General features: G+C 35.8%; 1 protein-coding gene across 1 annotated transcript in view; it reads right to left on the reverse strand.

Moving 5' to 3' along the window:
* Nucleotides 1–752: 752 nt before the first annotated feature.
* The window catches only part of SEMA7A (semaphorin 7A (JohnMiltonHagen blood group)), a 36,059-nt gene continuing 23,487 nt past the window's right edge, over nt 753–13,324 (reverse strand). The window contains exons 10-14 of the mRNA XM_072402147.1: nt 13,026–13,212; nt 11,974–12,092; nt 8,735–8,892; nt 7,541–7,596; nt 753–5,709 (exon numbers count right to left, since the gene is read on the reverse strand). Coding sequence (XP_072258248.1) covers nt 5,357–5,709; nt 7,541–7,596; nt 8,735–8,892; nt 11,974–12,092; nt 13,026–13,212 — 873 coding nt within the window. The 3' untranslated portion in view covers nt 753–5,356. The remainder of the gene's footprint in view (nt 5,710–7,540; nt 7,597–8,734; nt 8,893–11,973; nt 12,093–13,025; nt 13,213–13,324) is intronic.

Consider the following 13,324-nt stretch of genomic DNA (forward strand, 5'->3'; position numbering starts at 1 on the left):
AATTAACCTTCTTACAAAGTTACAGTCTAAGTGAAGAATAGGGGTTAATGCTTCTGGGTCCCGAGGGTCAAGGGATTGCTGCAGCTTGGGAGTAGTCTTTAATTTTCTTTGTGTGGTTAGCAATGAAAACAAGAAAAGATTTCTAAACTTTCACCACTCTATCCAAAGCTAAAAGAGAAACACATGAGGACTAATTTATTAAAGCTCTCCAAGGCTGGAGAGCATACACTTTTTTCAGTGAATCTGGGTGATTTAGCAAACCTGGAATGGATCTTCTGCAGGACTGAATACATTTGCTAACAAATAGAAAATTACTTTTTGTTGACATGACAAATCTATTCCAGGTTTGCTGGATCACCCAGCTTCACCCAAGAAATTGTATTCTTTTCAGCCTTGGGGAGCTTTAATAAATCAGGCCCATTGACTTTAGATACACTTCGATATAGGTTTATTTAGGTTATTTATTATTAAGGAAAAAACAAGCCTACCCTCTCTGAATTCTTTCTTTATTCTCGTGAAGAATTCCAGGAAAGAAGTTTGACTATTGCATTGCCATATGTGGCTTAGAAGCATGTAGCAGTGGTTAGCAGTTGTAACATCCTGTTGGTGGACTTTTGTGATAAAACCCAGGGGTTAGTTTTCCAGTAAGTGTAACACACAAAAGCACACAAAGTAAATAACTCACATCGAATGAAATGATTGTATGTGGTTGATAAGTTTCATAAGTTCTAAATAATCAGACTTCTCAACACTTTGAAAATAAAATCAGCCTTTATTTGAAATTAAAAAATATATATTGAAATGATAAACATTTAATAAAGTAGATAAGAGAAACACATTTGAGGAAGGCAATCGCAGATGTAGGATTTTATTAAATTAAAAGTCAATTCCCTAAACTAAAATTATTATTTGCCATGATAATATTGTCCACAATGAAAGCCAATAAGAGTTACAACAACATACACATGGCAGATAATAACTATAATTATAATAAATAGGTTTTACGCTAATAAACTGTGTCGCTAACAAGTAAACAAAACGCAGTGATACTGTTTATATGTTAGGCAATATTGAATGTGGGCATCAAGATCTATTGAAAGAGAAGTCACATCAGTGAAGTCTTACATCTATCAGAATATAAAAAAATTCAATCCCCCCCCCCCCCCCACTCCACCCATTCACCTTCAGGTTATTGAGGATTATCTTCCAGTTTAGGTTAAAAGTTCCAAATAAAAATATAAAAGACAAGGTAATAATACATACAGCATAATTAACTATGCATTACAAATAAAAAAAGGAAATTGTTTTCACACACAATAGTGCACACTTTTTACAAGTCTACCTTTTTACTGCCTATTTATAATTATAAATACATTTATCTATAAATTACTTTCCTGACTTCTAGCCATAACCAATACAAATACCCTGGTTTTTTTTTCATGGACACCAGCCAATTAATTGCTACTCCAGTCAATTAACCACAACCCAAACAATTTAGAATGTTTTATTGATAGAGTGGTACGCAGTGATGGGTATTTGTGACATTCACAGATGATATGTCTTGCAGTTAGTTGTTTATTCAACCCACTGCCTGAGCAAACACCTCCAACTATCAACCATCAATTAACACTAGGACAACTGGAATGCATTTTCATATACATGCAGTTGCAGTGAAACATAACTATACCATGAAATGTTTCTTGTGTTGGAATTAAGTAGGTGGGGTTGGCCGTTGGTCTCAGATTTAGGAGCAGATATCAAAGCAAAATGCAATCAGTAAAGTACACAGATAAGAGATTTCTAGCTAATTGAGGTAATAACAGGCTTACTGGGCTATGTACTTTTAGGTAAGACCTTCATTTATTTTTAGAGGAAGATGTTGTAAAATAATAATGCTCTTAAGTATCACAATTAGCATTATCATACTTTAATTCCCCCATAAGTATTTGTGTCCTTTAGGTCATATTCCTACCCACACAATGTGCTTTCAAATTGGCAGTAGGTCACATAAACATCAAGCAGTGCATTGCGGGCAAGAGACGAATCTGGCATCTCCATATCCTGCAATATGGTGTGTTTTTTTTGTGGCTACAATAGCATTTTAAAGATATTAGTTTTCAACATATTTCTCCAGTTTAACTTCATTAAAACAAAAAGTGCATAAAATAAAGTGCATAACATGTGCTGAAATGTTATTGACTTAATAAATTCAGGTATGGTGTTGACACACTATGGTGTGATGGAACTTATGACAGCAAATAGGGGGTTCCTGTTGGGCCACCAATTTTTATGTATAAAGGATGGTAGCACATAAGGAAAAATTACTTAACCATCATCTGAATTATTAGGCAGCAAATAAGGGCAGTTGGAGGTGTTCATTGTTGCACATGAAAATTTTAGTAGTGCTGGAAAATATTCCGTTGAGCAGGCGAAATATTTCCCTCTGCTTGTACAATACTTGTCCATGAACTGTTGTCAGCAGTATTTTTTTTTAATTTTATTTTTATTATCTTTTTCAGAACTATATGAACAAACAGAACAATAAACAATATCAAAACAATGTGTAAGGTAACACAGGTAAACAGAAATAAGTATCATCCATTGTAGCATTACCAGGTCCTATCAAGAGATACCATGGTGAAATATAGGGCCATTGCTCACAACAGATTATTAGCTGTCTGTGATTGATTGAAAAACTGACAATAAGGGGATAGGATAGAAATGGGGGATGGGGAAGCATAAGTGCAGGTTTAGCATTGCATTGGTACAGGTACATAACTTTAAAAGGCAAGACCTCCCTAGGGGGGTGGGCTAGCAAATTGTCAAAATATAATGGTGGAGGATAGTAAGTAAAAGCCCCATGGTCCCCATATTGTTGTAAATTTATCAATGGGGTCATAAAACTGGGCTGTAGTGCTCCATAAACTGGACATTCTTAATTCGGGCATATAGGTCTGAAAGGCCTAGGGGGAAATTGGTTCCAGTGTCTTGAAATGAGGTGTTTGGCCGCTGCCAAAACATGACAAACCAACTTTTTGCCAAGTTTAGAGAGGTTACATATGGGCAGGCCCAGTAGGGGTTACATTACATTATTATTAATATACATTATTGTGCCTGACTTGGTAAAGGAATGCATGTAGGTAAATTGCACTTAATTGTCAGTGGACAACCCTTATATTATACTAGAAAATCATTGATACATACTAAGATGCACAGCTGGGATTTATTGGCTACAAAAGAACTGCAGTTTAACATTAAATAAGTCATTCTTAGTCACTTGCAATGTGCACTTTAATCACATGTAAGTGTATCACTCACCCCTGTAGGGGCGGCTGTTTGTACCCTTTCTGGATGAGTGACTTCAGAAAGTCACGCAAGCTTGCAGAACTGTCTTTTTTCAATTTTAATATAAAAGTCCAACACACATAGAAGAGAGGTCAGGTTGGTAGAACATTCACAGTAGTAAGTCCAATTCTTTCAATGCAAAGTCCCAATACAACTTGCAATAGTAAGCTGGTCCAAAGGCAGTACTGACCCGTACAATGCAAAGTGAGAATCACAATAATGCGAGGATCTACTCCATACTATACTAAAGGTCTGTAGCTTCTAGCCTCAGTCTAGCCAGACCACTGAAGCCTTTGGGGCCAACTCGCCTGATCTATTACTCTACCAGCATGCCATTGTTCCAGGAATCGCCACTTTAGCTCTTAGTTCTCCAAGATTTAAAAATACTTGAAAGCTACTAAAAATTGTGCCAAAATAGCCCATAGACCAGAAAATAGCTGCAGCAAAATAGTAACTGCCTGTTACTTGTGCCTAAACCAAAACGGGTATCCAAACATCACACTGTGGAGAACTAAGTTCTAGAAGTATCCAGAAATCCTAAACTTAACCCTTTAGCATTTAAAGCGATCCTTCTTCTTTCAATAAATACATGAATTCACATATGAATGAATATTCATACAACAGGGTCTATTTAACTTGAGCCAAATACTTTTTTTTACATAGTTACATAGATACATAGTAAGAGAAAAGCCATAAGTCCATCAAGTTCAACCACTAGGGAAAAAAACAAATCCCAGATAAAAACTCTATGGGCATAGTTGATCCAAAGGAAGGCAAAAAAACATTTGTACAGTTTACTCCAGCAGGAAAGCAATTTTGCATATTTGTTTGCACTAAAAGCACTGTTTTATGTTTACTTCTATCCACAGAGAGTTTAAGCTATGTATACATGCCAGGTTGCCTGAGACAAATGGTCACGCTTGTCTTCGACCAAAAACTGGCATGTAGACACATCGTTATTAAATAAATAAATAAACAAATAATTTGCTATTTGTTGGGAAGTGTATCTTCTTCACTATGGAGGAGAACACATCAGGGTGCTGCTTGCTTGTCCTTTCCTCCCCATAGAACGGCACTGTGTGTACAGCACTCCTTCATTCATCTGCCACTAGAAACAATTACAAAAGATTATTTCCAGTGACAATCCTCTGTCCATTGCACATCAGTACAAGACTTTATTTTAGTTATTTATATCAGACTACATGTTTGCTTTAAGGATTCTTTGACATTGAAATAAACTTTCATTTAGGGAGCATTTCACAGTTTACAGTGGAAACTTATTTATCAATCCCCCTTTGTCTTCCATGTAATCAAACCACAGAGTACTGTGGTCTACTGGTTTTCTCTGCTGCAGCACAAAAAGGGGCTTTGTGCAAAGAATAGTTCACTATCTGCTGAAACTGTGAAAATGTGTTTGAAAAGCAGCTGCTACTCTATTTACACAAGAAATACATTTTATGAATTCATAGAAAGGGCAGGGGAGTTCCAACATTTTGAGATGTGAAGAAAAACCTTCCGAAAGGGACACCTGTTCCAGGGAACACTATATTACTTAAAACTTTTACCCTTGCTTGTTAATAATGTCATGAATCTGCTTTTATTCTATTTATTTTATGGTCTCAGTGACAAATGTTTAGAAAATAAATTAAAATATGAATTTAAGTTGTTATATCAGGTATACAGTAATATTACAACATTGGATAAGTTATCAATAAGTAAATTTAGACTACACAACAGTGTCTATGTCTGCTTCTCAGTCACAAGGTCCCATAAGAAAAGCCTATTGACCTAGTTAGAGCTTTGAGGTTAGGATAACTGCAAAGATGATAGAGGTGTGAATAGGCAAGCACACCTATGTTACAAATGATCAACCAGTAATAGTCAGGTATCCTTTAAATGCCTGAGTGTCATCAAGATTATACCCTTCCTTGTTTTTTTATCTCTCAGCTCTTTCTATTATGATATTTCCAACATCGGCCTACAATGGCATATCAGTGGTGATCTAAGAAAGCTATAGCTGTTTGCAGTGCAAATACAATACTAAAAGAGACAGTGCCAATAGCCAGCCAAATTGCAACCTTGATGAGCTGTTTCCCACTTTAAATTCAAACCTCGATACCACACGTTCTCCTGTGAATTCTTCTTCAATACACTTGTATTCTCCAGGCTTTATATCTTGAAAGAACAAGTTGCACGTGCCATTGTGTGGGGTGCATTGTTCCTTTTGGTTGTCACCATATACCCACCAGTACGTGGCTTGCTTTGACTCTGCTGGACATGTTAAAAGATAGACAGATGGAGGTGGCTCATTGTATTCATTTAAGAATTTGTTTGGACGTGATACATGACGCTGTACTTTGGATACTAGGTAAGAAAAAAAATAGAGGAAAAGTTGTAGTTGAATTGAAAAGGACTACACAATGAAATGATGATAAACAAAATAATAGGTCACTGCTAGAGGGGTTTGCAGGCAATTTTCCTCATTTGTATTTGAATTAAACATGGCCATGCTCCTCCTGACTGGTTGTCTGGCTTTCATAAAGATGTGGGCAATAGTCCTTACAATACAGCTGTATTAAAGACTTCACATTGATGTATTAATACTACTAAGTTGTATTTATATTTTGAATTGGTATGTCACCTATTCATTGTAATTGTACTGTTTATCACCTTGCTAAAACTTTGTCTATTTTGTACTGTACCTTTTATTATTACTTCATAAAAACACATTGACCCATAAAAACCTCACATTTGATGTGTTTTAAGTTACAACCAACTACTGGGCAGCATGGTGGCTCAGAGGTTAGCACTCTGGCTTTTGCAGTGCTAGGTCTCAGGTTGGAAATTGGGCTGGGACTCTATCTGCATGGAGTTTGTAGGTTTTCCCCGTGTGTGTGTGTGTGTGTGTGGGTTTCCTCCGGGTATTCCGGTTTCCTCCCACATTCCAAAAACATCCATTTAGTTTAATTGGTTTACCCCAAATATGTCCTTAGACTGTGGTAATGACATATGACTATGGTGGAGACATTAGATTGTTAGCTTCTCTGAGGGACAGGTAGTGACATGACTATGGACTTTGTAAAGCGCTGCGTAATATGTCAGTGCTATATAAATAAATACTGTGTAATAGTTATAATGTAATAATACTGTGCTCCTATCCAACTTACAAAACTTTTCATTGAGTGAAAGGCTTTAACTGAATATATTCTGGTAAAAAGTTGGATTTGCCAAAGTCTGGCACTGCTCTTATGTTAAAGAATTGAAGCAGTGCAAGTATTGATTCCAGGTTAGTACCAGCTCTCTGGACTCTTACCCATTTACCCCAACATAAGTAAAGTAATGAAAACATTGTTTAATGCAACCGTCAGAGTAAAACATGTTGGTCACTACATGTACTATTTTATGCACATACAATTGACACATAACAGCAATAGAATTTAACATTGTTCTACTTTCGCAGGGCTGGTTATTTTTCTACCCAAACCTCCAAAGTGTTAGACACCATTTATCATCAAGGTACAAGTTGTTTTTTTGTAGCTTGTGAGTTCTCCCTAAAGTGATCTTTGATTTTTTGCCACTTTTGACTTTAAGGGGTTCTAACATTCAATGATTCTGGATAAGGATTTATAATGTAATCTTTTCAGTCTCTCAGATAATTTACTAAAGGTTGTTGAGAACCTGCTATTATCTATACTGAGTTTTCCTTTGCCTAAACCTATCAACTGATTTCTTACATATTTTTCTGGAAGCCAGCTTTTGGAAGGCCTCATTGGAAGACCCATTGAATTGGATAATGGAAAATTACAAATTGACATGTACGTTAATAACAAACTGACAACTTTAATGATACTTCGGACCCTTGGATTAGTTATATTGGTTAAAGGCTTCTTCAAATACAGAAGAACTTTCCTTTTACCTTTTAACTGATAGGTTAAAAACTATCCTTCTGTTTTGTTTATTTATCTAATACTTTAAAATCTTTGAAATGTGACGTTGCCATTTGTTTTTTTATAAATAGTATCATGTTATGCCATATGTTTCTTTCTGTTCCCACTGATGTGGGAAAACTCATTTGTTTGAAATTAAGAGGTGCTAATATGAGCTATTGAGCCCTCAAGTGTTTATATACACTTTGATTAATATTCTGTATATTGGTAATATTATCCTGTAAAGTGGTATATAAAATGGTACTCACCCTCATTACCCTGCTCACAAAAGGCTTCCTGGGTTGAATTCTGCAATACATGGACCCTTTAAAAAAAATAAAACCAGAAATGTATGTTCCTTCAGGCTAATGAAAGCAATGTCAAAGCAAAAGTAAAAGTAAAGTAAAATGTATTATTAAATATATTTAACAAAGCAAGAAATTATCAGTTTGATACACAAAGTAAAAATAATTTATGGCAAGAGAAATAGTCTTTGCTTGCCTAAATGGAGATTACTCTACCATGTCTTTGCTATAATCATATAGCAAGAAGAAGCTCTACTGAATACATTTTGTTGGTGCTTGAGAAAATTCTCTTAGTGGTTCAGTACTTATACTTTAAATACAAATTGCTCCTTTGGTTATGTTGGCAGCTTGTATTCTGGTTTCGGATGCCTACCTTCCAGCCATCAGTCAACTCCAACTGAACACGTGTATCTTGACTTCCTTCAGTAACATATTATTCTTTTGTCAGATAATGTAGTCCTCTGCTACTTGTCAGTTGCCACTAGTTGGCCTCTTGGGTGTGGCATCCAAAAATATAAAACTTTCTACACTCTACATCAGGGGTGCCCAACAAATGGTTTGTGATCTCCTGTGATCGCAGGAGCCCTGCCTTTCACAATAACTATACCGCGCACAGGAGTTAAGTCCAAGTTTTTATTGTTGGTAGATTATTTAGACCTGGTCATTTTAAAAGTAGCTCGCAAGCCAAAAAAGTGTGGGCACCCCTGCTCTACATCTTGACTCATTGACACTTATCTTCCAGTTACAGAATGTTTATTTCTTTATCTTGAGTATAACATATTAGTTTGTATCTAATCTTTGGTACAGAAGCAAGCTGCTTTATTTCACATTAGGATACAGATGAAAAAGATTAAATGATTCGATACCCTTTAATAAATGTACAGCTGGGAAGTGAATGCAAAACAGCTGCATTTTACAGATGTGACAAAAATAGGCAACTGTTAGTTCCTCTTGTTTAATAATTTGAGCATTCAGCTGAATACCAGAAACATGACTTATATGTTAGATCAGTAGAAACTGAAATGATTTTGCTAGATAAAGAGGTTCCATTTAACTGTGCTGCTCTGAGAAGAGGACGCCTAAATCATTAAATCAAAATAGTTTTGTTAGCCAAAATCACATTTAACCAGGCTATGTTATACAGCATATAACTCATACCTAATATTCAGACTAGAGCGACACCTCCCACACCAGGCACAATACGGGTCTATTGGCGCCTCTCCAATGATGCAGTCAGATTTGCTTTTGTTGTAAGCTCTGCAGTCATCCAGAGGGATTCTGGAACCTTCGTGTGCAGTTCCCACATATAAAATATGCTGTTTAGAAAACACCACACACACAAATACAAAAAACTGTCAGCAAGTTGAAAGAAAAATGATATTTACAGTACATTCAGATGAGTAACTTCATCTGTGCCACATAATACGAGTTTTGTCCATTACTAATCCGTAAAATGAATTACTGTTTATATGAGTAATACAATACATCATCAAGTCATCAAGAAATGTGGGACTTGTGGGCTTTATCAGGTTTCACTATGTAATGTGTAAAACATTTAGTGGAAGCCAAAGGTTGAATGAATTACATGGTTTAGGAAGAAATGTAAGATACATTTAAAATACAGTATATTATCAAGTAATTTTGGAATTATTGAAATACAGTGGTAGGAATAAAGAGGACGGGTTTTTGGCAGCGTACTTCCTTAAAAAAAAATTTTTAAGGTCGTAATTTTGTGCCAACCCTCAAATACTTATGGGTAGTATGCTGTATAAGAACTTCAAATTAGAAAGAAGTTTGAGAAAGCGGGGTTTTGTGGCAATACAAGTGTTTGTTAGGTACAAAAAGGTTGTACAAACAAAGGATTCTCACAAGAGTGTTTCAAGTTTCCATTCAGTGTACATACTTCTCCATTCAGTGTTCAGGTAGTCCCTGGGTTACATACGAGATAGGGACTGAAGGTTTGTTCTTAAGTTAAATTTGTATGTAAGTCGGAACAGGTACATTATTTTAATAAATAGATGTTTGTCTCAACATATTATTAGGCAGCGTGATGTCGGTTACTGTATAAAATCCTCACTGTGAGTTAATCACACACAAAGCAAAAAAAAAAAGAGGTTGAAGTACAGCAAAAGATTTCTTCTGCAAGTCATGCATACCGCCCCCTCTCCCTAAGAAGCCTCCGTCCTGCACAAGAGCGAGCAGGGAAGCCCCGTTCGTATCTAGGAGTTGTCTGTATGTCGGATGTCCTTAATTCAGGGACTACCTGTACATACAAAAGGACGATTGAATGCAGAAGATATGTGTTTTCACATTACATCGGTAGTCCCATCAACTGACGCGTTTCGCCCACAGGGGCTTCTTCAGAGGATATAGGGATGTAACCGATTTATTTCAGAGTTTCACACACTTTTTCAGGGGGAGTGATTGGAATGGAAGGTTGAAAAAAGTTCCCCATACATCTTGTAGCATAGCATTTCGTATATGCTGCTAGAAGGATTTCTCAATTGCTGCCTGAACACACAGTAGCCCAAGCTACTTTGGGAATTAAAATCACTTGTTTTAGCCACCCTTAGGAGTAAATCTAATCACCTAAAGAAAGAATAACCGCTAATCTACAAAATATAGGAAGGGTCTGAAAACAAATCCTCAAGTGGGGAGCAACAATACAGAACATCCCCCTGCTACCTTATGGAAACTAATATGGATATTTACAAGATGTAGTAGGAACTTTTCTTTCACCTTCCATTCCAGTCACTGCAAAAGTCTGTTACATGCCTATACCTTCTGAAGAAGCCCCTAAGGGCGAAACGCATCAGGTGATGGGACTCCCGATGTAACGTGAGAGCATACATCTTCTACATTCAATCAGCCTTTTTGTATATTCTTGATATAAGTTCTTATATACCTTACTACCAGTAGGAATAAAAAATATTTCATAGGGACTATGAAATGGTTAAGCCTTATTCTGGCTTGTGTCAAAAAACAATTGAAAAGATCTATCAACCTCTACAGCTGCTACTCTTAACTCACAGAATCAGAGCTCTATTTTATGTACAGGTGACCTCCTTCCCAATCAAAAAAGATAGAAAAAAAATGTGTAACACCAACAAAAACTGAAATACTATATTTTTCTATAAATTCATTCTTCCAGAGATGTAATAATAGCTTATTACCGTACAAACAAGCGAATAGATTTTAGTTGATGTGCAACTGTATTATCTAAAATGTCAACTACACCTGGAAATGAAAATTGGGTTTTAGATGGGCATGTGTGAATTAAAGCACCTATTAGCTACTACTTTTATTCCTAGTCTGCAATGAGATTGTATTGTAGTGGTTTTTGCTTAGTACCATAAAATCATTAAAAAAATTCTTACTGCTAGGCTTCCAAGCTATTTATTCCACATGGCTATTCCATGAGGCTATGACTTTATATAAGTTGTAGAAAGCCATCAGAACTAGATATTCTAATAGGGGAGCTCCCACCTAGGGCTCCGTTTATAAAACAGGGAATCAGAAATTCCCTTGTGGGGAATTAATTTCTGCTATTGAAACATTGTCACAAGGGAACATTATAGGGAATGTCAGATTCCCTACTTTAAAATTCGAGCTCCAAGAGTCCTTGAAAAATATATTAAGGAATCATAAGACACATACAGCCGGTAATTAAGCAAAATTAAAACATCAGTTCTTGTTGTAGCTGACCTTTAAACTGTTTTAAATTGGCCTATGTGGGCTACTATATTTTCATACATAAATGCTGATAACTTTACATATACCTGAAAAAATATGTATAATACAGAACATTGTTTAACAAAGAAAATGGGAACAAACAACATATTTCTCTTATTTCTAATGGGAGGCTAATCCCTAGTTGTGAGCATAAAGTTCAATTTTAGTCCCATCAATCCAGATTTTTTTAATATTATAGGTTCCAAGGTTTTTCTTAGTTTTGTATGTGGGTGTTGTGGCATTAGTGAAGCACAAATGTATAAGAATGTGTTAAGAATAAAAAATATTTTAAGTAATTTAAAATTTGGGATACAGTGAACTTGCTGCAGAATTACAATATGCTATAGCTTATAAAGCAGTCTGCTATGCTGAACAAGGTTTTTAACAGCCACCCCTAAGGTTGCACATCCAAAATATTCTATTAGGAATGGCTAAACATTTTAGGACACCCCACCAACACATCTCTAATACCTCACTTTGGTGCTATGGTGAAAACAATATAGGGATGTCACCTTCTCTAGTGTCTGATGGGTAGGAAGCAAGATGCCACCAAATATTTCTTCTGTCAAATTTTGTGTCATATTTCTGTCATAATGTGGGCATTTTATATATTTAGAATCAGATATTTATTTCCTAAATTACTCTATATCATTTACTTTCCTCACCTGTTCAAGTTTCAAGTACAAGATCTTCCTTGCTTTGCTGAAAGGATGTATTTCCAACACATTCCGAGCACCATTTTCTAGCTCCTGTTCTTGTACAATCTTGTGCAATGTTCCTTTATCTAGAAGAAAAAGAAAGAAAAGTGTGGTATACTAAATATCATGATGTACAGTGATTTGAACACATTTGTAAACTTTTCAATGAAATTCGTCAGTGTTTTCATGGTATAGAGAAGTTCAGTGACATCTTATCATTGCTGTATTAGCAGAAAGTAAATCAGTAAAAGCACTATAGCAGGAAAGGCCAACAACAGTTTATATTCTAACCAATGAACATTTCTGTAGCTGTTGTTCTAGTGTGTAATGTGTTATTGTTTATTATACAGTATAAATGTTGAACCTTATAGGTCTTTTATGTTCTGAATTAATGTTCAAATGTTTGTCCAAGTGGGCACCGCTGGTTCATTAGGCAATAAAAGGGTTTGGTGTTTTTTGTTTGAAAAGTGTAATATTTTAGAAAGAAAGGAAGTATTTTAGGTAATGATTGTTCTTGCATATTAAACACTTAAGAAACCCATTTTGTAACTGATTTTGATTCAAATGCCAATAACATGCTCATTAGGGCAAATCCATCATTTATGTTTCATGCATAAGATTTTCACTAAAATGAATATATTAATTTGTTAATTTCTACCTATTGTTAGCTGATTTAATGTGGAGAACTGACAGCAGGCAGAATGAACTTTGACTGAAGAGAATTGCACAGCCTCTTCTGTCCTAAAAAGCCTGCCTGTCAGCATGAGATTTAAATAGATTTAAATTCCTCTTTAGAAGGTTTTGTGTGACAAGAATTGAAAGCACTCATAGGCGTGAGGCCATGTGCATGTCTATGATTCATGTATATGACTTATGATGAATCTTCTATATAAACTTTTATGTTTATAAAAAATTTATGTTTGGGGTGCCCTAACCCCCTTTTTCTCTTTTCTTTTCTTTTCTTACTTTTTGTACAGAAAATAAGTCTAGTTATTAGGTCAGTTTTTTTCTCAAATTACCTGTAGCCACTACAATGACCCTGTAGATCTCGTTGTTAACTGCCGTTACTTCATCAACTACTAGTTTTCTGTAGTAATCGAAAGTCTGAAAAACAGTCCGATTTCCGGAAGGCCAAACCCAGTCAACAAGTTCAGGGTGGTTGGCTGCTTCTTCTGCAGTTTCCTGCGGAGTACGTTCTAGGAGACACTGAAACAGAGTAAAATGGAGATTATAATAAGCGGGCAGCACAGTTTGCTCAGTGGTTAGCACTCTAGCCTTTGCAGCACTAGATTACAGGTTAGAATCTCAGCCAGGACTC

The sequence above is a fragment of the Pyxicephalus adspersus genome, chromosome 2 (genome assembly GCF_032062135.1).
Source record: "Pyxicephalus adspersus chromosome 2, UCB_Pads_2.0, whole genome shotgun sequence".
In the NCBI taxonomy this organism is placed as follows: domain Eukaryota; kingdom Metazoa; phylum Chordata; class Amphibia; order Anura; family Pyxicephalidae; genus Pyxicephalus; species Pyxicephalus adspersus.